The sequence below is a fragment of the Bos indicus genome, chromosome 9 (genome assembly GCF_029378745.1).
Source record: "Bos indicus isolate NIAB-ARS_2022 breed Sahiwal x Tharparkar chromosome 9, NIAB-ARS_B.indTharparkar_mat_pri_1.0, whole genome shotgun sequence".
Classification (NCBI taxonomy): Eukaryota; Metazoa; Chordata; class Mammalia; order Artiodactyla; family Bovidae; genus Bos; species Bos indicus.
This window is the reverse complement of record NC_091768.1, coordinates 98,729,670-98,756,020: the sequence shown is the minus strand read 5'-3', so window position 1 is coordinate 98,756,020 and position 26,351 is coordinate 98,729,670. Positions and strand designations below refer to the sequence as shown.

At 37.8% G+C, this 26,351-nt stretch overlaps 1 protein-coding gene across 2 annotated transcripts in view; it reads right to left on the bottom strand.

The window, feature by feature from the left end:
* The window catches only part of PACRG (parkin coregulated), a 529,211-nt gene that overhangs the window by 445,506 nt on the left and 57,354 nt on the right, over nucleotides 1–26,351 (bottom strand). For both annotated transcript variants that reach the window (XM_019967667.2, XM_019967668.2), the window contains exon 2: nucleotides 20,095–20,229. In XM_019967667.2, coding sequence (XP_019823226.2) covers nucleotides 20,095–20,229 — 135 coding nt within the window. The remainder of the gene's footprint in view (nucleotides 1–20,094; nucleotides 20,230–26,351) is intronic.

The window sequence follows — 26,351 nt, the reverse complement described above, 5'->3', positions numbered from 1 at the left end:
CAATCCTTCCTGTCTAAAAAATGTGGATGGCGTAGACATCCAAGACAAATGGTCTCTCCTAGTTAGTCCCCTGCTTCCCCAGGGACAGGCAGGAGTGCTGCCTGGTACTGAGCTCTGGACAAACACCCCAGCCCTGGAGCACACGGACAGGGAGGGGCGCCCGTTCTAAAGAGAATGACCAAGGATGGCTGCTTTGATGAGCCAGACAGACCACACCCCTGAAGGTGAGAACTTGATCAAGAGTTAGGGGAAAAGCATTCCTGGTGGAGCCCTGTGGGTGAATGGGAACAGAGTCCAGGGTCACAGGAAATGAAATAAAAAGCTTTACACCCATCAGCGACTCCACGTGATTTCCAGTCTGGCTGCCTGACTGAGCTCAAGCATCTTCCCATGGACCCATGGGGGTTTGAAATGTTAATCCCTGATCATCCAGGCACTTGAATTTGGTCTCCTCTCTTTGAACTTTGCTTTCAGCTTAAGTCCATCAAAAGTAATCCAATCAAACCAGAAAATGCATTAGGGTTGCTATATGGACTGGGGGCAAGGAAGTGGGAGAAGAGGAAAAAAGTGACTCACAATGTTAATCACCCAGCTGTGAATCACTGGGGCTTCTGAAAGCACATTCGTCCTTCCTTCCACCTACTCTTGTCACAGAAATGATACTCACACACCCCCGGCTTTTTAGCATTGCACACTGTACTGATTTTGTATTAAAGTCCAACCTGAGTAAATAATTAAAAAGAAGCATAAGAGAATCTACGGTCCAAACTATGGCTGAAGTGACAAAGGTGGCTTTCTATTAGCTAAAATTTGGACTCCATCCTGTTTTCTTTAAAAAGTAGGCTGAAGTTATACAAGTAAATGTCTATTAAATATTCCATTACTCTTTCAATACAAAATAGATTTAATATGTTTATACTCCATCTGCTAGAAACTCTCATCAGATTTTGATTGAGATGGATGAACATTTTTGTGCTGATAAAATAATCTTATAAAGCAAAATAAATGACAAAGTATGTGCATTAATTACACAAAATTTAGACTTCTGATAAAGTAGTTTGTTACCCAACTGATTTCCCATGCACATTTTCTCTACTTACTTTATGGCTCACAGTGGGGCAGGCTTTAGATTTATGATTTCAAAAATACAGGTAATTTTGCACTATTGTAAGTTACTTTTTACTTCATTCCATTTGTGACTAATTGTACCCACTGCACAAAGGACTCTATCACCGACTTCCACTGCGCCTAATAAATTGCAAACTTCCGAAGTGTGATGGATGAAAGAATGCTCAGAATAAACAAATGAAGAGAACATGTGTATAATACCCAGTTTAATCTACTTTTATTCAAATGTATTAATTTCTGAGAAACATTATATTGTGTAACTGTCAGAGTAGATACCTTGATATGCTTATATGAAAAAAAAAGTATATTATGTGGTGAATCCATCAGATTGTGTCTCCAAAGGCATCTAAGCAAGACTGGACTCCAGTCCAGTCTTCACCTGTGTTAGAAGCTCCTATTTTGTGTGACTCATGTAAAGACAATCGGGATAGGGCATTTCTGGACCCAGATGTGTCTGCTCATGTGTATCTCATCATTTCTTGTTTGTTTTTCTAAATCTGCTGACTAGTACTGATTTTATTTTGAAAAGAACAGTGAAAGGGGACAAAAAAAACAGGCATGCTCTGTTACTTAGGCTTCCTCTTATTTAAAATGTGAAAAGTACTTTTCACAAAGGAAATACTCATTTGCATATGCTCATAAAATATTTATGCTGAAATATACAAAACACAGTCATTTATGATCCCTTAATTAGCCTTAAAGTAGAATAAGAACTTAATTAAAATATAATTTGTTAATTCATTAGTGTTGGATTATAACTTTGACACTGATTTTTAGTAATTAATAGGTCTTGAAAGTACAAAATTTTCTTTAACACTTCCTTCTTTTTTGTCCACCACCAACTCCCGGAGTTCACTCAAACTCACGTCCATCGAGTCAGTGATGCCATCCAGCATCTCATCCTCTGTTGTCCCCTTTTCCTCCTGCCCCCAATCCCTCCCAGCATCAGAGTCTTTACCAATGAGTCAACTTTATTCACTGCTAAATTTCCAGAGTCTAGAACAGCACCTGATACATAGTAGGCATTCATGTAATGTCTATTGAATAAATGGATACTTCCTACTAAGCTGCATGGACATGAACTGGATGATACACAGTTAAAAACAGTGCATACATAAGAATACAGCTTCGAGATGATCAGACCATTGGAATTTAAATAAACTAATTCTATTTTCAGAAATAAGCAATGCTCATTGTGCTGATCCAAAACAGGTCCCCAAAGAACTGCAAATCACATTCTACAAGTTTAACTCTTGGCTCTTGAGTAGATGAAAATTTTAATTGCAAGTGTATTAAAATAAAATATGTAAAATGTAAAAATATAATTTTTAGTGAAATATTTGAAACATCAGCTTTAAAATATTTATTCATGATATATCAGGGGCTATGGTAGGTGAAAGTGAAATAACACTCTGCCTCTGTCCTTTCAAAATATGCCATCGCAAAATGAGACATGGAAATAGATTTCTATCTTACTCAGCTTTCAGACTAGTAATAGGACATATTGGTTTCCCAGAACTGGGTTCTAAACCACGAGTAAAGATTAAGAGGCAAGAAACAAGATGACATGTCTGGGAATCCACAAGAGGAAAGGTTTCTGATGTATAAAGTACAAGATAGAAAATGATGAGAAAAACCCAAGTTAATTATTTAAGAAGTCAAACAGTAATGCTTGACCTTAATAACATGCAACAGTTCTTACCAAAAAGTTTAGTACAATACTAGCATATTCTGTAGAGGATGTATTCATTGGGTATAGACATCATTATTTCTGAAAACTGACCTAAATTCTATCGTTGTTGACCAGAGAAACATTACTAGTAATACTGCAACTAACCTGTGCATTTCCCCAATGATACAGAAACAGTCTTGAAAGTGTACATTTCTTTTCCATGAAATGAACCATCTGCTAAATTGCTGTTTGAGATTTGAAGCTAGTCCCAATTGTTAGTTTATTAAATGTAATAAGTTACAATAATGAAGTGTTAAAATTATAATGAACACTGGCAGAAAAAGCTAGATTCCCAAATAGAATTATAAAAATCTTAACTTTTGCATGTTTTGACTTGTGGTTTTAATATTACCAGCCTAGTACACCACCACTTGCTATGTTGCATTTTAAAAAATATAAAGCAGAAAGAAAAATGTCATAAAAGAACAATCTACTTTGTGCATATACAAATACTTTACTACTGAAGCAATTCTTCAAAATAGAAATCAATAACTCTAATGTGATTCATTCTGTGGAGGAAGATTTATTAAAAAAAACAAAAAAAACAAAAAAAACACACCTAAATCTCTTTAATACAATGTTATACTACATTGATTTTTAAAACATAATTATGTTTAGTAAAATTTTATATAACTTACTGTACATGGAAAGCATTTAAAAGATGTTTGATGGGCTAATGCTCCTCAAGAGACTTAGTACCAGGTATAAACAATGAGAAGATGTAAATCTTCTCAGACTCACCCCAACCACCTTAATTTTCTGGTTAAATTTTACTGAATGAAGATGAAATACTAACTCTAACACTTAAATAGAAGCAAGATATCTATATAAACATACATATACATGTATATACATACATTATATACAAATATGAGAATTTGGGTTGGTATAAAATCTTTATAAATTTTTTACTTGTGATTTTTCTAAGTCAAAATTATACTGGTTTTAAAATAGATACAATATTTGTTTATGTGTGGTTATGTGCCAACACAAAAGCCACATACACACAAAGTCATGCAGTATAAATTAGTTCATCGCAGTTGTTTAAATAAAAGACTTCCATGAGAAATATAAAGAGCATTTTTTTTCATCGATTTTTTTTTAAGTGGGAACATTTTAGATTTGATCTTACAATGGAAAAAGGTTGTATCTTAAAATAGCTCTTTCTCTAAGATAAGATGTTAGGCTAATTGAGAAAACAATCCTATAGAAAGGCCTCTGATCAATATGACCAAACCAAGCTATAAAATCTAGATGAAAGATTATGAAAATCCATAGCCAGCCTCAAAAGTAAGAAAGGCAAATATCAAGTTCTCAGAAATGAAGAGGAAACTCAAATCTTGAGTGGTGAGCAACAGACTGGTGCAGAAACGTGGAGTCTAATTCATATAAAAATTACTTCAGAAGCCATGCCCGTGGAGAGACACACTTGAAATCATGTCCACAGGGATGCCCCCATACCCCGTCGCAAGCACGACTCCCAAGGAAAATACATTCCACAAAAGAGGAGCTCTGAGTTGGACTGAAATATCCATAAAACACTTGAGGAAACTAAACGGCTGAGAATAGGAGAAAGTGACGCGTCCAAACTCACACCTCTGGAACTGGACATAATAGATGGACATGAAAGAAATTTTAAATAAATATACCTAGAATACATAACTTGATAAAGACTATAAGAAAACCCAAAAAGCAAGAAGACATAATGGAAGAAACAGGCAGATCTTTTAGAGAAACCAAAATTAATTTTAGAATTGATGTTCACTGAAACTGAATTTTAAAAATTTAACACACAAGTTAAGCAGTAGATTAAATCTAACTGAAGAAAGTGAAGTGTTAGTTTGAAAGACAGATTTCAGGCAGTCATGTAGAATGAAACACAGGGGATTAAAGAGACAGGGAAAAAGGGGAAAACAGACTAAGAGACGTGAAGGTTACAGTGAGCAAGTCCAATCCTTATTTAATATGAACTTCAGAGTTTTCTACTTTAAATCAGATTGAACACCAAACAGGATACATCTTAAAAATTCATATCTAGGTAAAAATATGGATAACAGTATATGTTTCAAAATACAGTGTAGAATTTTGGAGTCGGGGGTGTCTCACTGATGCTTGGAAATGTTACAATATCTAGATATATAGGTATGTGGATTGATCACCTCAAGGTCATTTTAAAGGTAAAATTTATTATTTGTCTACATAATAATATAAATGTTGGGAAAGACTGAGGGCAGGAGGAGAAAGGGGCGACAGAGGATGAGATGGGTGGATGGCATCATCGACTCAATGGACATAAGTTTCAGAAAACTCTGGGAGATAGTGAAGGACAGGGAGGCCTGGCAGGCTGCAGTCCATGGGGGTCACAAAGAGTTGGACACAACTGAGCAACTGAACAACAACAAATAATAATAAATAGACAACCGTGAGGAAAAACCAAAAGGGTCAGCCAATTGCATTCATGGGAAATATATAAATTTATGATCTGCTAAACACGCTGTAGAGCCTCTCATTTTTTTAATTTATTTTTAATTGGAGGATAATTGCTTTACAATGTTGTGTTGGTTTCTGCCACACATCAACATGAATCAGCCATAGGTATACACATGCCTCTTCCATCGAACCTCCCTTCCACCTCCCACCCCATCCCACGGCTCGAGGCTGTCACAAAACCCTGGGTTTGAGCTCCCTGGGTCATACGGCAAATTCCCATTGTCTATTTTTACGCACAATAACGTGTATGTTGCAATGCTCCTCTCTCAGCTCATCCCACCCGCTCCTTCCCCTACTGTGTCCACAGTCTGTCCTCTGTATCTGCATCTCCACTGCAAACAGGTTCATCAGTACCATCTTTCTAGATTCCATATGTGTGTGTGTGTGTGTTAATATGTGATATTTGTTTTTCTCTTTAACTTAAAAGCTTTTGCACGGCAAATGATAAACAAGATTAAAAGACAACCCTCAGAATGGGAGAAAATAATTGCAAATGAAACAGTTGACAAAGAATTAATCTCCAGAACATACAAGCAGCTCATACAGCTCAATATCAGGGAGACAAACAGCCCAATCAAAAACTGGTCAGAAGACCTAAACAGACATTTCTCCAAAGAAAAGTACAGATGGCCAATAAACACATGAAAAGATGCTCAGCATTGCTCACTATCAGAGAAATGCAAATCAAAACTATAATGAGGTATTACCTCACACCAGTCAGAATGGCCATCATCAAAAAGTCTACAAACTAAATGCTGGAGAGGGTGTGGACATGTGAATTGATCCAGCCACTATGGAGAAGAGTATGGAGATTCCTTAAAAAACTAGGAATAAAACTACCATAAAACCCTCTCATTTTGTCTACAAAAATTATTTGAACCAGATAATTAAAGTAGCAAATGTTAAACACATACTGAATAAAGGATTAAGAACATACAAGCTACCCAAAAGGAAGCACTTGATATGTGCTGTTTCTTTGCCGGACAACGCTAAACTTCTTAAGACCAGAGGAAGACATCAACCAGGCTACAGAGGTTACCACTCTGTCTCACCAGTTGGTAAGTATTCGCTTCCTTTAAGAGTCGATGAGTCACTGCTGCCTGGGTATTGATGGGATCATATAACTTCTCTGTAATAGAATACAGTCCAATAATGGACATAACTAAATTGGACTCAGCTATTTTAAACAGCTTCTGGACAAGAGTCTCTGACACAGTGTCTCCCAACATGCTACCAAATTACCTATGAAGATGCAGAAAAAGATGAGAACATAACATGCAAGAGAAAACCAGGTATAATAATGAATGCACACGCAGGAAGAAAAGGAATTTCTACAGATGAAGAGGCCTGTGGAACTGGCAGGCAAAACCACAGTTCATGATCAACTCACATGCTGCAACCAGAGGCACCCATTCTAAAGTTGGTAGGTTGTGGGTTTTTGCTTTTTTTTTAATCCCTCCTACACTTTCTGCTCCCTCAGAAACACAAGATCTGGAACAAACTCCATTGAGGGGCGGGCGTGGAGTAGGCCAGTATTCTGCGGCTGTGAAGTAGGTGCTTTTTAGACAAAGTGTGCTCCTTTCCATTCTCATCCCCATAACCATCACACCCACATCCATTCACAGCCAACTCTCAAAAAACAACTGAAGTGGGGACACAGACCCCTGGTAGCACACTGCACTGCATTCTGGAAAGTGGTGTGCCCCATGAGCAGGGTAAGGGTAAGGGCGAGAAAAACACAGCTGAGTCTGTGTGCATTTCTGGAATTCGCCTACTCCGTCGATTTCAGTGTCAGAAGTCACAGGAAATTCCTTTTTATATCACCAGAAGAGGACTAGCCGAAGCACGTCCATACCAGTCTTCAGGGACTAGGGGGAGCTTGGTAGTCCACCCAAGGAAACTGATAAGGAGAGTTCACCGGTCCCCAAGAAGAGAATGAATGAGGTCAAGCACAGTGACATGTTCTAAGCCTCGGCAAACACCAATTCTAGACTGAGGTAGGATTGAAAATAATGGGTATTATAAACACACTGCACGTGTCTGTGTGTGTGCGTGCTCAGTCATGTGACCTCATAGACTGTGGCCCGCCAGGCTCCTCTGTTCATGGGATCATCCAGGCAAGAATGTTGGAGTGCATTGCCATTTCCTTCTCCAGAGGATCTTCCTGACCCAGGGATTGAACCCATGTCTCTTATGTCTCCTGCACCGGCAGGCAGGTTCTTTACCGCTGGCGCCACCAGGGAAGCCCAATATCCTGCCCCAAAAGAAAACAAAATATCATCTTATAGACTTAGATGTTGAGGAAGCCCCTTTAAATTCACTACATTCGTAATCAGTGATTTTTAGAAATGAGCATGTTCAAGGGTCCAAGAAGCCAGAAATCTATATGGTGAAAATGTAGGCTAAATCGGTAAGAATCTGTCTGCAATGCAGGAGACCTGAGTTCAAATCCGTGGGTCAGGAAGATCCTCTGGAGAAGGAAATGGCAACCCACTCCAGTATTCTTGCCTGGGGAATCCCACGGACAGAGGAGCCTGGCAGACTACAGTCTGTGGGGTCGCAAGAGTTGGACACAACTTAGCATGTTCAAAGGTCTAAGAAGCCAGAAATCTATATGGCGAAAATAGGCAAAGGCTAAGAAAATGAGATTTTTACCATTAGGGAACAATCAGATATATTTGCAAGATAGAATATATATGAAATGTACAATAATGCTGATAATAGTATTGCTTGTAATAGCAAAACACTGAATAAAAGCATTAATACCTAAGGAAAACATTACTATTGAACAACATGGAATTGGTTAAATTATGGAACCGTCTAGAACATCCCAAAATAATTTTTAAAGTGCATGTGCAAATTATGACTTGTAATTAGTGTACATCCGTGGGGGATTCATGTTGATGTATGGCAAAACCAATACAATATTGTAAAGTAATTAGCCTCCAATTAAAATAAATAAATTTAAATAAATTAAAAAAAAACCCAAACCAAAAAATAAATAAATAAATAAAAGTTATGAAGTATGAACAAAACATTATTTTAAATTTGTATACATACATATATTTGCATATGGTGAGAAAAGGTCTGAAAAGTTAATCCTAATAATGTAAAAGAGGCAACCTGAAGGTGAGGTGGATTACAGTTGATTCATATTTTTATTTTTGCTTATCTGTATTACAAAATGCAGATAAAAATATCAGAAAATTTCCTATGATGAACCTATTTGTACAAGAATTTTTAAGCCAGTATGTACAAAAATATCAGTCAACAATATAAAGATTTGCAAGGTTAACTACAGCAGTGTAAGTTAAATTTGAGTTTGAGGCACTAGTAGACAAATTGATACTAAAGTAAATAGAAAATAGAAGAAAGCTCTTCCAGAAGTTATTAAAAAATGAATAAAGAGATAAAAATTAAGTATGGGAGACAATCATAGAAACGACAGGATGAAATACAAGGATGAAACTAAATAACAACTCAAGAAAAGGGAGGCTTAAAGGTTTTATAGCTTGAAGGTCTCATGAGTTTTCCCTAATTCAGGCTGGAATGCAACCTTGGAAGTTCTTCAAGACTTTTTTCCTGTAAGGGATATGTCTTAGGTTGAAGGGGGAGACTGGTTATAATAATTCTATCAACTATCTTTGTTCACTTTTTATACTTTACCCAATAGCAAGAAATGTGTTTCGTATTTAATAAACCATTTTCTTAATATCTCTTGCTAGTCTCCAAAACTATACTACCAGCATGTTCATAATGATGAATGCACTTATGCGGTTGTCATGGCAGCTTAAGATTTGCTTAAGGAGATGCTGCACGCCTGCCAATGCAGGAGACACGGGTTCAATCCGTGGTCTGCAAAGATCCCACATGCCAAGGAGCAACAAAGCCCATTTGCCAGAATTACTGAGCCTGTGCTCCAGAGCCAGGGAGCTGCAGCCACTGAGCCCCTGTGCCAAAACTACTGGGTACCATGCGCCGGAGCCTGTGTGCCACAGAAGGAGAAGCCAGCCCTACGAGAAGCCCACACGCCACAGCCAGACGCAGCCCCTGCTCGCCACGAGAGAAAAGCCCGCGTAGCAGTGCAGACCTAGCACAGCCAAAACTAAAATAAACAAAATAAAAGCACACGTGTAGAAGACAGCTGAACTCAAACAATACACTGAAAGTGGTTCTCTTTGGATAAATGTTACCCTATGTATACACTTTATTCAATTTCAAAATTTTCAAAAACAGTAATACTTTTAAGTTAGAAGAAAAGTTAGAAAATCTAAGAATAAGGGCATACAGATTTGATATACCATATAATGACAAATATTTCTTTACAAACTATTACGTATACTACGATCTCAACTGAGGAGAAGATAAGACAGAAATACTTTGAAAAATGTTAACAACTGCATTCAGTGAGTGGTGGAAAGATGACTGATTCATTTATTCCTTCTACTTTTCAATATCTTTTATTTTATAAGATAAAATGTATACATTTCATATTGAGAATAAACCTTAATAGGTAATAATAAAGATAAAAATTTACATTTTTCAGTTCAGTTCAGTCGTCCAATCATGTCTGACTCTTTGCAACCCCATGGACTGCAGCACGCCAGGCCTCCCTGTCCATCACCAACTCCCAAAGCTTACTCAAACTCTTGTCCATTGAGTGTGATGGCATCCAACCATCTCATCCTCTGTTGTCCCCTTCTGCTCCTGCCTTCAATCTTTCCCAGCATCAGGGTCTTTTCATACAAGTCAGTTCTTCGCATCAGGTGGCCAAAGTACTAGAGTTTCAGCTTCAGCATCAGTCTTTCCAATGAATACTCAGGACTGATTTCCTTTAGGATGGACTGGTTGGATCTCCTTGTAATCCAAGGGACTCTCAAGGGTCCTCTCCAGTACCACAGATCAAAATCATCAGTTCTTCGGCACTAAGCTTTCTTTATGATCTAACTCTCACATCCATAAATTACTACTGGAAAAACCTACATTTTTATATGAGTTTAACTAATTAATCTACCAGAATTAATTTTTGCAGAGAATTTTCAGTCAGCATAACCTTCTTTTTATAAAGGTAAAACATTCCCTGAAGTTCTTGCTTTAAATATATATTAAAATTGATATGATTATTCATTAATACTTTGTTTAGACTTTACCTGAAAGTAATGGAGAAACTTTAATATAACTTAGGGTAGTTGAAAATTTACTCAGTATCCAGAAGCCTCAAATATAAGGACACTGATCACTCTAAATAAAAGCATCAAACAAATACTGATTATTATTATACCCTCAATCTGATTCCTGTGTCATCTGTCAAAAAACCTTTGATCTCAAAAATACGTCAGTAAAAAGAAGGAATATCTAACAAGTGATAAGAGAGAGGGAAACATTCATTATATCACTAATCGGAATAGAACTGAAAATTCACTCTCCGGGGAGACATAGAAAAATCATGAAAAGTCTGACTTGTGTCCCCAAACAGAACTTTCTGAAAAACAGCAACACTCATTTTTTGTTGAAAGATTGTTGTGGTTCAGTTACTCGGTCGTGTCTGACTCCCTGCGACCCCATAGACTGCGGCATGCCAGGCTTCCCTGTCCTTCGCCATCTCCCGAAGTTTGCTCCAACTCGTGTCCATTGAGTCGGTGATGCCATCCAGCCATCTCATCCTCTGTTTAAAGATCGGATATTTCTGAGATGGCAACATTTATCTCGGGGAAGGTGGCAACAGCCCCATTTCTTCAAGGGATAGGGATAGAGCATCCCAGCTGTGGTGCCCTGGCTCCACCAAGACCACTCCTACTTCTCAAGAGCAGGGGTTGCGTAGCTTGAGAAACGGGAGCCATTTGTTTTTCCTCTAGCTGTCAGCCCACTGAGATGAAACTTAGAGCATCGCTTGATCCCCCTGGGCCCCTTGTAATGTGAACTGTCTTCAGCCGATGCTTACCAAATCACTGTCACGTAACTGCGGCCGACCTTTCTTTTCAGTCTATGCACTTTCCAGGAGTTATAAATCAGTTGACTTTCAGGCTCGATGAGATGGCATATGCCCTAGTTTGAAGAACAGATGGAGGCTTGGGGGGAAATTGTTTCTGCAGGCTTGCTACGGCCAGCACTGCTCCATAAAAGTGAACCATTCGCACTAATTTCTCACATAAATTATACAGGCAGCAGGGAGCACCAGCCCATTCAGCAGAAAATCTTTCATCGAGCTTTCGGAGGTCATCTAACCAATTTCAATTAAAGTTATTTCTGATACATGGCTGTATTTTCATGCCGTACACTTTTAAGACAGAGCAATTCACATCAAATAAAAGGATGGCATTAATTGTGTATGCAGTCCCTTCCTTCAGAAAACACCGAAAAGCACTTTAATTGCCGGAGGATTATTTTTTTTTTTCAAGACTTTGAGAAAAAGCTCTATCTATTAATTAATCACAGAGGAATTAATAGCGGAAACGCAGCAGCCTTTCTTGTACAAAAATTAGGTAAATTGTCATTTTTCTTGCAAAATTTGCCTTACAAATTCTACTAAGGCCTGTTATCCAAACTTAAGCTTTGGCAGTTATCAAAAAATATAGAAGCCCAGGACAATTCAAAGAATATATTCATTCTTTCTTCATGTAAAACAAATTATTCAACTCAAATAAATTTGCCTATAAGATTTTAAAGATCAATATCGATTTTGCCTGGGGTAATAGATACAGCGTTGATTTTTTGAATCCTGAAGAAACTGAAACATTAAGAAACTGAAGGCACCAGAGGACTTAATTATTAATCAAAATTACAGAGTTTTGAGAACCATATACTGAGGGTTAATGGATCAGATATCATATCACAGTGGGATTTACTTTAAAATGCGGTTGTATTTACAGATAATGAGCTATCATGGTTTGGAATGATTTTAATTGTAAGAAAATTAGCGTACATTTTAATAATAATTATATTCAATAAATGTTTTTCCTGGTAGAAATTATCAGTCATGTCAATGAAAACAGTCACATTGACAGAGTTGTTTATGTTTCATGAATACCAATGCCTCTAAGAATTGAAAAAAAGAAGAGAACATGCTGGAGAAGAAATTCTTAACAGAGTCATATGTGAGTATTAAAAACTAGGAGGCTGACATGGAATTGAAGGCACGGTCCAGACACCACCAATAGATACTCTTTTAAAAATTTAGGCATCCAGTTATCTTATGCACAGCATTTTCTTTACTTGAATGTTCAGACTGAACATACATTTTCAGTCATTCGTAAAGAAAAATAAACTTACATTACAATTTAAGAAATCGATAATCATTGGGAAAGCATTACATATAATTTAAGCATTTTCAAGGTAAAATTCAACCTACAGAAACTGTTGCATACAGCTCTGGACTGTGTGTTCAAATTAACTTGCTGGAGCTTATCTTAATTTGCTACCAGAAGACTTGGTCTCTACGGCTAATTTCTAATTAATCGTTTGTTCTTTAAGCTATTTCATGAATATCTTGAAATACGGCTATTTTAGTAACTGTGAAGCGCCATGCCAATCATTCAGTACATGGTCGTCACCAAAGAGAGTAAGGCCTAGAGGCTGAGACGTGCGCTCATGAAACAGTGTCCTGAGAAGTGGACCTTAGCGGTAACCAGTTGCGGGATGTTTTATATTCATTCAACACACATCGCTGGGCATCAGCTCTGTGCCAGACACTCCTTCAGGGTTTCTAAGTTTCATCTCCATGATGCTCTAAGTTTCATCTCAGTGGGCTGACAGTGGGCTGAAGGGAGGGAACAAGCTAGAAATAAAGACACAATCCCTGGCTTAGAAGTATTTAGGGTATGTCATTTTTATTAGCCTTGTTACTGGCTCCATTGTAGGTCCCTATCTGGTTTTCATTTTCTCTCATCTTCCCTAGTATATGCTAAATTTCTGTATTTTACAATTCTTTGTAAAACAGCTTAAAATCTTTTAGTAAAATGCTAAAGTGGATTAAACTTTATAAATGAATATACATATAACTCATTGATTAAACTACAGAAAGATGTGTGTTTAAATTACATAATTAATGTTGCTTTATGAATTAATTTTTAATCAAAAAACAAAGTTGCATGATCCAAGTTTTAATCAACAAGTAATGTATAATTTATAACATTAACCTCAGGGAACTATGCTTCAGTGGTGAAATTCTATGCACCTCCAATAGGCCAGGGAGGCAGATGTATTTTTGGCAAAGAGGAGGGGCCACCTAAAGTCCATTCTCACTTGGACCTACCTGTGTGCATCACAGGCGCACGGTTCTGGCTTTATTCACTTAATTTCAACATAACTGGCTACCAAAGATTATTTACATATCAAAGACTAAGAAAACAAGAATGCAGAAATGCCCCAGGTTGCTATGCTAATTTGGACAATGCCACTATGCAGTTTCTATGACTTAAGAAGGCAAGTTTGAAAAAAAATTAAGAGGAAAAAACTGAGTAAGATTCCTTTTAAAAAGACTAAAAAGTATGTGTGGTTCAGGACCAATTATATAAGGTGCTGAGAAATGAAATGGTATACAGTTTCAGACAAGGTTTATACCTGTCTGTTGTAGGCAGTTTATTTTTTTATAACTTTCCATTTTGAAGAAGACCCCAAAATTACGGCTAGGCACGTAGTTTTCCTGTTGCACCTCTTCTTTTTCTGTCTTAAAGACTTCTACAAGTAGAAAGTGCAGAGCTCTCAGGGACCAAAGCCAGACTTATTTTCATTTGTGTTAAAACTAAGTGTAAGAGTAGTAGCATTGCTTGAGACTGATATGCATAGTATTTAGAGACGGCAAAGAGAAAACACACGATACACAGTCTCAGGAAGAAATGTTTGATTAGAAAGGCGAGACCTGGTTAGACAGATTTAAAATGATTGTGGTCATCAAACCTTATAAACAAAAATTAAAACTTTAAGAATCTGTTCATATTATCTATGTCAAAAAGATAATAAAATCCTTTTGACAGATAAAATTTACACATAAATTTTAATTTTCAATTAAATAAATTTAAATTTCAATAGGAAATAGACTAACTCTTCACTAGAAAACCGGACAATTTAAGAAGAGGGCTCAGAAGGCAAGCAAATTAGTTAAGCATATAAAAGTGTTTAACAATCCTAATAATCAACGAACAAAATGAGATGCTTTACCCATCACTTTAGCTCAGTCATGTCCGACTCTTTGCGACCCCTTGGCCTGCAGGCTTCCAGGCTCCTCTGTCCATGGGATTTTCCACCAAGAGTGCTGCAGTGGGTTGCCATTTCCTTCTCCAAGGGATCTTCCTGACTCAGGGATTGAACCCAGGTCTCCCACATTGCAGGCGGACACTTTACCCCTCTAAGCCACAAGGGAAACCCATCACCTTAGCAGACTTTTATTTAAAGGAGGATCCAGTGATGAATATGGTTCTGTGGAATGACTGCTTTTAAAATATTACTTTTGACCTACTAATTGCTCTTCAGGGAATTTAACCTAAGGATGCAATCAGAGGTGGAAACAAAGGTTTATGTATCTGGGTGTTTCATTTAATATTATTTAGAAATTACATGCCCTCTGAAATTGAAATAATCCTATAATATCCAACAGTTGGGAAATAGTTGATGAAGTATGATTTTAAATTGAAGAAAGCAGGGAAAACCACTAAGGCATTCAGGTATGACCTAAATTAAATCCCCTGTGATTATACAGTGAAAGATACAAATAGATTCAAGGAATTAGATCTGATAGACAGAGTGCCTGAAGAACTATGGATGGAGGTTCAAGACATTGTACAGGAGGTGGTGATCAAAACCATCCCCAAGAAAGGAAATGCAAAAAGGCAAAATGGTTGTGTAAGGAGGCCTAACAAATAGCTCAGAAAAAAGAGAAGTGAAAGGCAAAGGAGAAAAGGAAAGATATACCCATCTGAATGCAGAGCTCCAAAGAATAGCAAGGAGAGATAAGAAAGCCTTCCTCAGCGATCAATGCAAAGAAATAGAGGAAAACAACAGAATGGGAAAGACTAGAGATCTCTTCAAGAAAATTAGAGATACCAAGGGAACATTTCATGCAAAGATGGGCACAATAAAGGACAGAAACCGTATGGACCTAACAGAAGCAGAAGATGTTAAGAAAAGGTGGCAAGAACACACAGAAGAACTATACAAAAAAGATCTTAATGATCCGGATAACCACGATGGTGTGATTGCTCACCTAGAGTCAGACATCCTGGAATGTAAAGTCAAGTGGGCCTTAGAAAGCATCACTACGAACAAAGCTAGTAGAGGTCAAATCCTAAAAGATGATGCTGTGAAAGTGCTGCACTCAATATGCCAGGGAATTTGGAAAACTCAGCAGTGGCCACAGGACTGGAAAAGGTCAGTTTTCATTCCAGTTTCAAAGAAGGGCAATGCCAAAGAATGTTCAAACTACTGCACAATTGTACTCATTTCACCTGCTAGCAAAGTAATGCTCAAAATCCTTCAAGCTAGGCTTCAACAGTACGTGAACTGAGAACTTCCAGGTGTTCAGCTGGATTTAGAAAAGACAGAGGAACCAGAGAGTAAATTGCCAACATCTATTGGACCACAGAAGAAGCAAGAGAATTCCAGAAAAACATCTACTTCTGTTTCACTGACTATGCAAAAGCCTATGTGTGGACTACAACAAACTCTGGAAAACTCTTAGAGATGGGAATAACAGACCACCTTACCTGCCTCCTGAGAAACCTCAGGAGGTCAAATGCAGGTCAAAAAGCAACAGTTAGAACCAGGCATTGAACAATGGACTGGTTCCAAATTGGAAAAGGTATATGTCAAGGCTGTATATTGTCACCCTGATCATTTAACTTAGCCTGGAATGCCGGGCTGGATGAAGCACAAGCTGGAATCAAGATTGCCAGGACAAAATATCAATAACGTCAGATATGCAGATGACACCACCTTTGTAGCAGAAACCAAAGAGGAACTAAAGAGCCTCTTGATGAAAGTGAAAGAGGAGAGTGAAAAAGTTGGCTTAAAACCCAACAGTCAAAAAACAAAGATCATGGCATACAGTCCAATCACTTCATGGCGAATAGATAGGGGAACAATGGAAACAGTGACAGATTTTATTTTTGGTGCTCCAAAATCTCTGCAGATGATGATGACTGGAGCCATGAAATTAAAAGATGCTTGCTCCTTGGAAGAAAAGCTATGACCAACCTGGACAGTATATTAAAAACCAGAGACATTACTTTGCCAACAAAGGTCCATCTAGCCAAAGCTATGGGTTTTCCAGTAGTCATGCATGGATGTGTGAGTTGGACCATAAAGAAAGCTGAGTGCTGAAGAAGCACTGATGCTTTTGAACTGTGGTGATGGAGAAGACTCTTGAGAGTCCCTTGAACAGCAAGGAGATCAAACCAGTCAATCCTAAAGGAAATCAGTCATGAATATTCATTGGAAGGACTGATGCTGAAGCTGAAACCCAATACTTTGGCCACCTGATGGGAAGAACTGACTCACTGGAAAAGATTCTGATGCTAGGAAAGATTGAAGGCAGGAGGAGAAGGGGATAATAGAGGATGAGAAGGTTGGATGGCATTACCGACTCAATGGACATGAGTTTGAGCAAGCTCTGGGAGTTGGTGATGGACAGTGAAGCCTGGCGTGCCACAGTCCATGGGTTCCAAAGAGTTGGACACGACTGAGTGACTGAACTGAACTGAACTGATTCATCTTTCATAGATCATTAACTTGCCCCTGATAAGTATATAGAAAATTTTGCTACAAATATCTTGCAAAAGTTTTTTCATATTTACCAAGGAATGTATGATAAGCATAGCCATCTCAAAGATGCATATACTAGTCTTAGTTTTTCATTTTAATAATGATTCTCAGATAGTTATAGTCTCCTATCTGGCTAGCAGGTTCAAGCATTTATTTTTGACTGAATTATCTTATCTTAATCTAGAGCAGCACTGTCTAATATGGTAAGCATGTGGCTATTTAAATTAAAATTAATTAAAATCTAAAATTTAGTTCCTCGGGCTCACTGGGGACATTTCAAGTGCTTAATGGCCACATATGGCTACTTGTAATGTATTAGACATTACAGATGAAGCACATTTCCACCACTGCCGAAAGATGCATTAGACCGTGCTTGGATCTTTAGCGATACCACGAGGGATACACTAAACTGCACAGATTCTGGCATTTGGTCTGCCCTGTTGTTTTGATATGCGGAAGAAATGATCATTTTTATGTGCTCTAAACTATGACGGCAGTTCAGGATGTGGGTTGAGAAACCTAACCTTGCAAAGACATTTCTTGAAATTCTGATAAAGGAAGTGGATCTCCTTGCCACTTAATTCCACACACCATTTCAGGTCTCACAACCACTCTTGGAGTCCCAGGGGTGTCACAAGGACTGTGGAGAGAGGACAGGTACTTTCCTGGGAATCAGAGCTACTCAGAAGTGTTTAGCAAGGGGCAAGCTAGGCCATGAGGTGAGAAGTTCACTTGACCAGAGCTCTATCCGCACACAAGGGAGTATAGTGCCGGGTCTGGGGCGGTTTTTAGTGTGGTTTTTGCAGGGTGCTTGGGGAGCCCTGCTTTCTTAAACATTCAATGTCCATTCCTTAGAAATGTTATCCTAAAAGAAGGCCTCTGGTCCTACCAAGTATCAGACGTTCCCCACAGTATATGTGCCAAGAAATAAATACGAATAAATATGAGAGATCGCTCACAAGCCTGTGCTTAGTAAGTTTAATGTTTTATCTTCAGCATTATAGTAGTACAATTGAAATCTGGTTGGCAAAGGTTTAAAGGATAGACGTCTACCGGTTATAGGATAAGATGTCTTTTTAAATGTATGCTATTATCCTACCAGCAGCAGCAAATAAATTGCTTCCTCTTTAATCTGACTTTTTAGCTTGCTGAATCACTACAATAGTCAATAGTAGCTTAAAAGAATTAATATAGCTATAAAAAAGAAAAGCAGTTTATATGCCATCTGACTGCTGGAGTACCAAAGATAATGCAAAATGATTCACCCTATGCTTTTATTATTTTCAAGATAAACTTTTTTTTGTCTCTTGACATTTCTAGAAGTTACTCAAGATTATTCAAGCAGGTCAAAAAGAATCTATAGATTCTTTTATTGATACAATTTTTATGTGCTAAAATTACATAAAACACCAAAATCCACTTGTTTTTCATAAGGAAATATGGCATATTCTTTTACTCAAAAGGAATCAAGTTCTTAAGAATCTCTGTGTTACCATGCATGAATTGGTACGTTGACACAAACACTAAATCCATGTAATTAATCAAAATCCATGTAATTAATACAAACCAATCCCTAATTAAAGTTTTTAAGATGGAAATATCTAAATTAGTTATATTGCTATATATTTTTTCTCATCATGCACATTTTCATATAACAAATGCAAATTTTAAGACAGATGATTAAAACCAAGATAATAATGTCCTTCATTTGCCTAAAATATATAACAAAACTTAATAACAAGGACAACTTTAGATTTCCCTTGCCAAATAACTTTTTAATAAGTTCAGTAACTGGATATTATGTGACTGCTCAAGATCTAGAAACGTTTGATAATTATGTGAAAACATTTAAAGACATACTAGAAATAATACAATCAATTCTTTCAGTTTTTCCAAAAGAGAAGGAAAAAGTTAATTTTAATGACTCTTTCTAAGCTGTTTATTTTGATGAATTCTTCACTTTGATCATTCTTATTTTTTAACATAAATTTGTTACTAATTATAAACAATCCTGACATTCGCCCTTCAGACACTACTGTGGGACTTTTTTGCTACATGGATCAATTGCTAAATTCAAAATATTTGGCAAAACCTTTTGTGCTCCTTAACCTGATGGTATGCTCACACACGGGCAACTGCTTTCCAGTCTTCAGGCAGAGAAGCCCTTTTAGCTGATAAATATCACCCAAAGCAAAGTCCTTGATAACAAAAAATAATTAAATAGCAGAAGCTGGTTAGAGATCAGCATTCATTTTTCAAATTAAATGTAAAAGCCTTCTCCAGTTGAGAGATTGGCAAGTTTTTACAAATAACACCAGCGAGCCTTTTAGAAAGAAACACAGCCCCATTAGAATGGAGTCATTAGGCAATACATTTATTTTGAAGCCAATTAACCTTTTGTCAGAAAAATGTCGGTGCTATAATGCTTTCAGCGGCCGAGGTCAGTCTCTAACAGAGCTCGTATGACAGCCAATGCGCCAGCTGACACGTGCTGCAGACAGAGAGGAGAGGGCCTCCGTCAGAGCCCGCCTGCTTTTGTATTCCACTCTGCATTTCCAGGGAGCAGACAATCTTGACCTATCCATTTAGGTAATTAAAGCTTCCATTTGGAAGTGTCCTGCAGGAAGGTGAAATTTGGGGGGAGATAAATGGCTGTTGCTCTCCGCATCCAGCCACCAGTTTCATCATTTGATGGACTGCCTGAAACGGGCTGGAATGCCAGGCTCTCATAAAAATAGAGATGGATCGGTCAGCACACAATTCTCTAAGGCAAAGCAACTCTGTCATTTTCTTTTCCTGCAGGCTGTAATTTAATTGTTAGTCAAGGTGGGCAGCTGACACAGGGGCTTCCTCTAAGAGCTTACCCACCATCTTCCACTCACCGAGAAATCACTCCAGCTTATTTACTTATCAGTCGAGTGTGTTTGGCACTGGGAGATAGCACTTCCACAGCGAGCACAGCTGGTTCTCGCAGCTCTGCAAGGACTTACCTTCCACGCTATTTTGTTTCCTTTCGAATCATGTTCAAGGGCAATTGGGAAGTCTCCTCGTTCATAAAATTTTCGAAACGCTGTGGGTTTGGTGGGTCTTTCTTTGAATGCTCCTGCACTTGGAGGGCCTCTCACCTTCAAAGGAAAAAATAAAAAAATAAAAGCAGGAATCAGGTTTTAAAACACATGGGAAAATGCACGATGAAAAGACTTTGGCTTTTATAAGTTTCATTTTGTACAAAACGTTCTGGAAGACAAATCAAATTATCTTAATAATGGGCAACAAAAATCTCACAAACATTTGGAGAAAAAAAATGTATAACACTGTTAAGGATTTATTTTATTTCAAGCTATTTTACAAAGTATTCCTAGAAAGTGTCACTTTTAAAATATTACTTTGTAAGGAAGAAAAGCCTGAACTTTTGTTTAAGGAAAACATTTTAATGAAAGCAACTAAGTTCAGAGTGTTAAAACTTTTAAGATTCCTAATAACTGCAAGTTCTAATCCAAGTCTGATATATTTTGTGGAATATTCTAGAAATAACTTTAAAATATCACCTTCAAATCTTTCTATATAAATAAAATAAAAACATGTTCTCAAGGTATGAATATAACCACAAAACCATAAAAGTGTGATAAAAAATTTGCTGTTTAATTGCTAAGTTGTGTGCCATTCTTTGGGACCCCATGGGTGGTAGCAGGCTAGGCTCCTCTGAAAATTAAGTAATGATAAATGAGAGAGTTTAAAAAGAAAAATGGTGGTCTACATCTGATAACATGAGTTTCAAAAAAATGAACATTAGAAGAGATTCTATGAGAATCTTTCAACCTGTCAAACTGTGATTTTTATCAATGAAGAAATATCTCATATTAAGCTATTCACATTGAGTACAACTTTAAATCTGCTACAAATATCTTGTAGCATTATTTACATATGAACTAATTTATTAGGTTACAAAATTCAAAGTGATTAGTGAAATGTTTAGGAAATTATACTCCATTGTGTTGTTCAATACATATAGTCTAAACATTATTTTTTTATGCCTCTTTATTTTAAAAAAGGTAAATTATTATTCATTTATTAGGTTAATAAAATAATTATTTTGTCAATTCTTAATATAAACAAGATAGCAAATAATTTACCTACTATCTTAATATTTTAAATTATTTGACATCATGTTAATTTTTAATATCTGTGTGAAAAATTTTAATTTTAACAAACTATATATAAAAGTATATCTAATATGACAAACAGATAAAGACAAACATGTTTTATCTGAAGCTCACATAAAGACTAGTTTTAGAAACTGAGTGGAATATTAAGAAACATTAAGATGATTAAATGCTGAAGTGGAATTGAGGAGTGTGGTAACATGGAGGCCTTTATTAGAGTTTAAAATGATCTTCAGTACATAGCACACTGTCCCCAGTATATGATTGCATAGGTTACTGAGAAGACACTGGGCAGTAGAGAAGTAAGATTTACTTTTGCTCATTAAAGATTTGAAATTTGGTCTGGTATTAGAATTATTAGCCGCTATTTTCAGCCAAGTTCATTCAACTGTTAAATGAGCATGTGCCTACGGCAACTGCTTTGTTCAGAGCTCTGAGCTGGATGCTATACAGAAGGAGATGTTGTCAACAATATTAGTATGATGTCCTTCCCAGACTTCGGGGATTCATGGAACAATAAATTTTGAGTCACATTTTTGGGAACTGATATAGAATTGACAGATTTTTATTTTGCCAAGAAGTTACATTTACAAAAAATAATTACTATCTACCATCATGTCACCATTCTAACATGCCCTCCAAAGGTGGTAGAACATACTCTAAGGAAAGAAAACGTAGCCAGCATGCATACGTATTTATAGAAAGTTATAGTGCTCCCCTGGTGGCTCAGATGGTAAAGAATCTGCCTGCAATGTGGGACACCTCGATTTGATTCCTGGGTTGAGAAGATTCCCTGAAGAAGGGAATGGCTACCCACTCCAGTACTCTGGCCTGGAGAATTCCACGGACTGCACAGGCCACGGGGTCGCAGAGAGTCGGACACGACTGAGTGACTTTCGCTTTCCCTGTACTTCACAGCACAATAGTGTATGCGTGTGTGCGTGTGTAGGTGTGTGTTTATTACACAGCACTGATTACTGGTCACTTCTATGGTTTTGAAAAATTAGCTTTTTAATGGATAAAGAAAACAACTTTGTGTGTGTGTGTGTGTGTGTGTGTGTATAATGGATATTGTTTTTGCTGTTTAGTTGCTAAGTCACGTCTGACTCTTTTGTGACTCCGTGGACTGTAGTTCGCAAGGCTCCTCTGTCATTGGGATTTCCCAGGCAAGAATACCAGAGTGGGTTGCCATTTCCTTCTCCAGGGGACCTTCCCAACCCAGGTATCAAACCCGCATCTCCTGCATAAGCAGGCAGATTCTTTATCACATAAGCAGGCAGATTCTTTATCACTGACCCACCAGGGAAGACCTATATTGGATATCACTCAACCATAAAAAGAAGTAAGTCCTGCCATTTGGAACAACCTGAATATTCGTTAAGGTCTAAGTGAAATAAGTCAGACTGAAAGACAAATACCATGTGATAATACCTTCTGGAGGAATCTAAAAGAAACTCATGGAAACAGAGTAGAATGATGCCTGCCAGGGCCTGGGGGTGTGTGGCATATGTCGCTTATCTTTTTTTATTCACTTTACAACCTTCCTGATTCTTGGTGTGACAACTGATTTCTTTATTGAAACCTGGACATTGGCGCGTTGTGAGACTCCAGATCTTAAACCTTCTGTTTCAGCTGGTTTATGCTGGTATCTCTCTAGCAGAAAGAGCTGGGGGGTAGAAGTACTGATGTCCGAGCTGGCCCTGGTTGGGGTGGGTGGAGAGAGCGCCTCATCTCTGGGTGAGGGTGGGAGTTCAGCACCTTGGCTTGCACCACCACCGTCCTGGCAGAGAAGGGGAGCAGTGCCCACCATCGCTCCCCACCCTGACATCACAGATGGAGCAGTCTCACTACCAGCGCCTGTCCCTCTGACACCACCCCAGTAGGAACGGAGAAGAGCCTCTTATTACAGCTGGCTGGGGTGGACACACAAGACGGTTCCAGTGGTCATGTATGGACATGAGAGCTAGACCATAAAGAAAGCTGAGCACCAAAGAACTGATACTTTTGAACTGTGGTGCTGGAGAAGACTCTTGAGAGACCCTTGGACTGCAAGAAGATCCAACCAGTCCATTCTAAAGGAGATCAGTCCTGAGTCTTCATTGGAAGGACTGATGTTGAAGCTGAAACTCCAATAATTTGGCCACCTGATGTGAAGAACTGACTCACTAGAAAAGACCCTGATGCTGGGAAAGATTGAAGTCAGGAGGAGAAAGGGACAACAGAGGATGAGATGGTTGGATGCCATCACCAACTCACTGGACATGAGTTTGAGCATGAAGTTGGTGATGGACAGGGAGGCCTGGCGTGCTTCAGTCCATGGGATCTCAGAGAGTCACTGTGAGTGCTAGGGAATCTTTTTTCAATTCCAGTAGAGATTCACTATAATCCCTCACTTAAAAAAATCAGCTACAACCATGATTTAGATTTCTTTGTCTTATCATCATCTCTTAACCATCTTTTTCAGTTTTTTTTAGATGCCAATTTATCATTTCTGCTATTGAGAGCATGCCTCTCGTTTGTTTATCTGGCCGAAAATTTGTTTGAAATTAGGCATCTTTCTCCTTTTTCTTTGTATTTATCTTAAAATCAATTTCTCTTCCTTTTTATCTCTTATTCTAAATATACTTTATTTCTTTCTGGTTCAGAACTCAAAGTTCTAAATGTCCAAACTTTTCAAATAATGAACATATTGCTAAGATGCCCAGAAGGCTTTTTATAAACTCTAATAGACAACTTATACTTCCTCTTTCTGCCCATAAATATTCATGGGCTCTCTACGAAATGATTCCATACGTACAATTCCATGGAAATCTTTACTTAGTTTTACAAAAATTGTCCATGCTAATATGCAATGACTTAGCAGTGACAGGATTTTATTATGTTATCTTCTGTTTTCATATTTCTGCCATTTACTTATTTAAAAACACTAGATTCTCTGAAGTCTGCTATAGGTCCATTCCAAATTAATCCTTGGAGTCTCAAGAGCTACAATTTGTAAAACCGATTAAAATATCCCCACCTAAACTTGTTAATGCAAAGGGACATTACCTAATTTTATGCAAATGCTCTGTCATTATATCCTTAGATAATATTTTTTCTGTTCCAAATTTATACCCACTTAAAGCTTACAGAAAGATATACTATTTTTAATATTCCATGCATAATTCATTCCAACTAATTCTAAAAATCTGTACATAAAAAAAAGTGAAATATAATTAATCTCTGAAAAGGTAATAAAGTTATTATTACTGGATATCACACAGTTGGATACAACTTGACTAAATAAAAACAAAGCAAAAAAAAAAAAACAAAGCAAAAAATATTGTTAAGGATCCTTATATGTCTCATACTTTTACAAAAACTACTCTAAGTTTTATTTAATGTCTTAAGAATTTAATCTCGATTTATATAAATAATATAGAGCAAAGAGGGAACCATAAATCAAACTAGATTTGTGGGAAAATGCAATTAGGATTTGCCCGAATGGTGAGGGCCATCCGTAAACCAATTAGGAAGAATGGATGTTGCAGCTGAATTCTTTTAATAAAATCTAATGCACTTGGGAACCGAGATACTGAATGCACTCTGAAGCGACTACAGATGACAGCACACTTTATATGCCGACATCTATTGAATGTGCTGTAATGGGTTTAGGACTTAAATCACAGTCTCTGTCATAAGGTCACAAAACTAATAATAATTAGTAGGAAGGGACTTAAGTTTCTCTAAAATTCCTCATCATATACTTTGAAAGTTTCTTTTCGGTAGATCTGTTTTTTAGCATAAAACAGTGTCAGAATTTATTTTTTGGGGCTCCAAAATCACTGCAGATGGTGACTGCAGCCACGAAATTAAAAGATGCTTACTCCTTGGAAGGAAAGTTATGACCAACCTAGAGAGCATATTGAAAAGCAGAGACATTACTTTGCCAACAAAGGTCCATCTAGTCAAGGCTATGGTTTATCCAGTAGTCATGTATGGATGTGAGAGTTGGACTGTGAAGAAAGTTGAGCGCTGAAGAATTGATGCTTTTGAACTGTGGTGTTGGAGAAGACTCTTGAGAGTCCCTTGGACTGCAAGGAGATCCAACCAGTCCATTCTAAATAAGATCAGTCCTGGGTGTTCTTTGGAAGGACTGATACTAAAGCTGAAACTCCAGTACTTTGGCCACCTCATGCGAAGAGTTGACTCATTGGAAGAGACTCTGATGCTGGGAGGGATTGGGGGCAGGAGGAGAAGGGGACGACAGAGGATGAGATGGCTGGATGGCATCACTGACTCGATGGACGTGAGTCTGAGTAAACTCCAGGAGTTGGTGATGGACAGGGAGGCCTGCTGCTGCTGCTGCTGCTGCTGCTGCTAAGTCGCTTCAGTCATGTCCGACTCTGTGCAACCCCATAGACGGCAGCCCACCAGGCTCCTCTGTCCCTGGGATTCTCCAGGCAAGAACACTGGAGTGGGTTGCCATTTCCTTCTCCAATGCGTGAAAGTGCAAAGTGAAAGTGAAGTCGCTCAGTCGTGTCTGACTCCTGGTGTGCTGCAATTCATGGGGTCGCAAAGAGTTGGACACGACTGAGACTGAACTGAACTGAACTGAAAAAGCTAAAAAGAAAAAAAGAAGACTTTTACTTCAAGTGCAGAAGCTACACTGTGTCTCTCTAATGGTCCATTTGGCCAACTCACTAACATTGAAACAATAAAATGCAAAGACACTGATTTCCTAATTTCATTAGGAAATATTTCCACATGAAACTTTTAAAAAAATTAATTTATATCAATGTAGGCTAATTACAATATTGTAGTGGTTTTTGCCATACAGTGACATGAATCAGCCACCAACATGAAATTTGGATTCATAAGATCACTGTGATTAAGCATCTGGTGGGCCAGAATTACAGTTTCCGAGCTACTCAGGCAACAGGATGTTGGCCCTAGGACTGGTGAACTCGTTGCCATCAGTCTAGATTTCTGAGTAAGGAGAAATGTAATTCCGTGTCTGCCGTATTTGCCAGTCATAATTGTTTCAATATATCAGAAAAATGCAATGCCTCAGGTCTCCAAATAACCAGAAAAATACTTGTAAA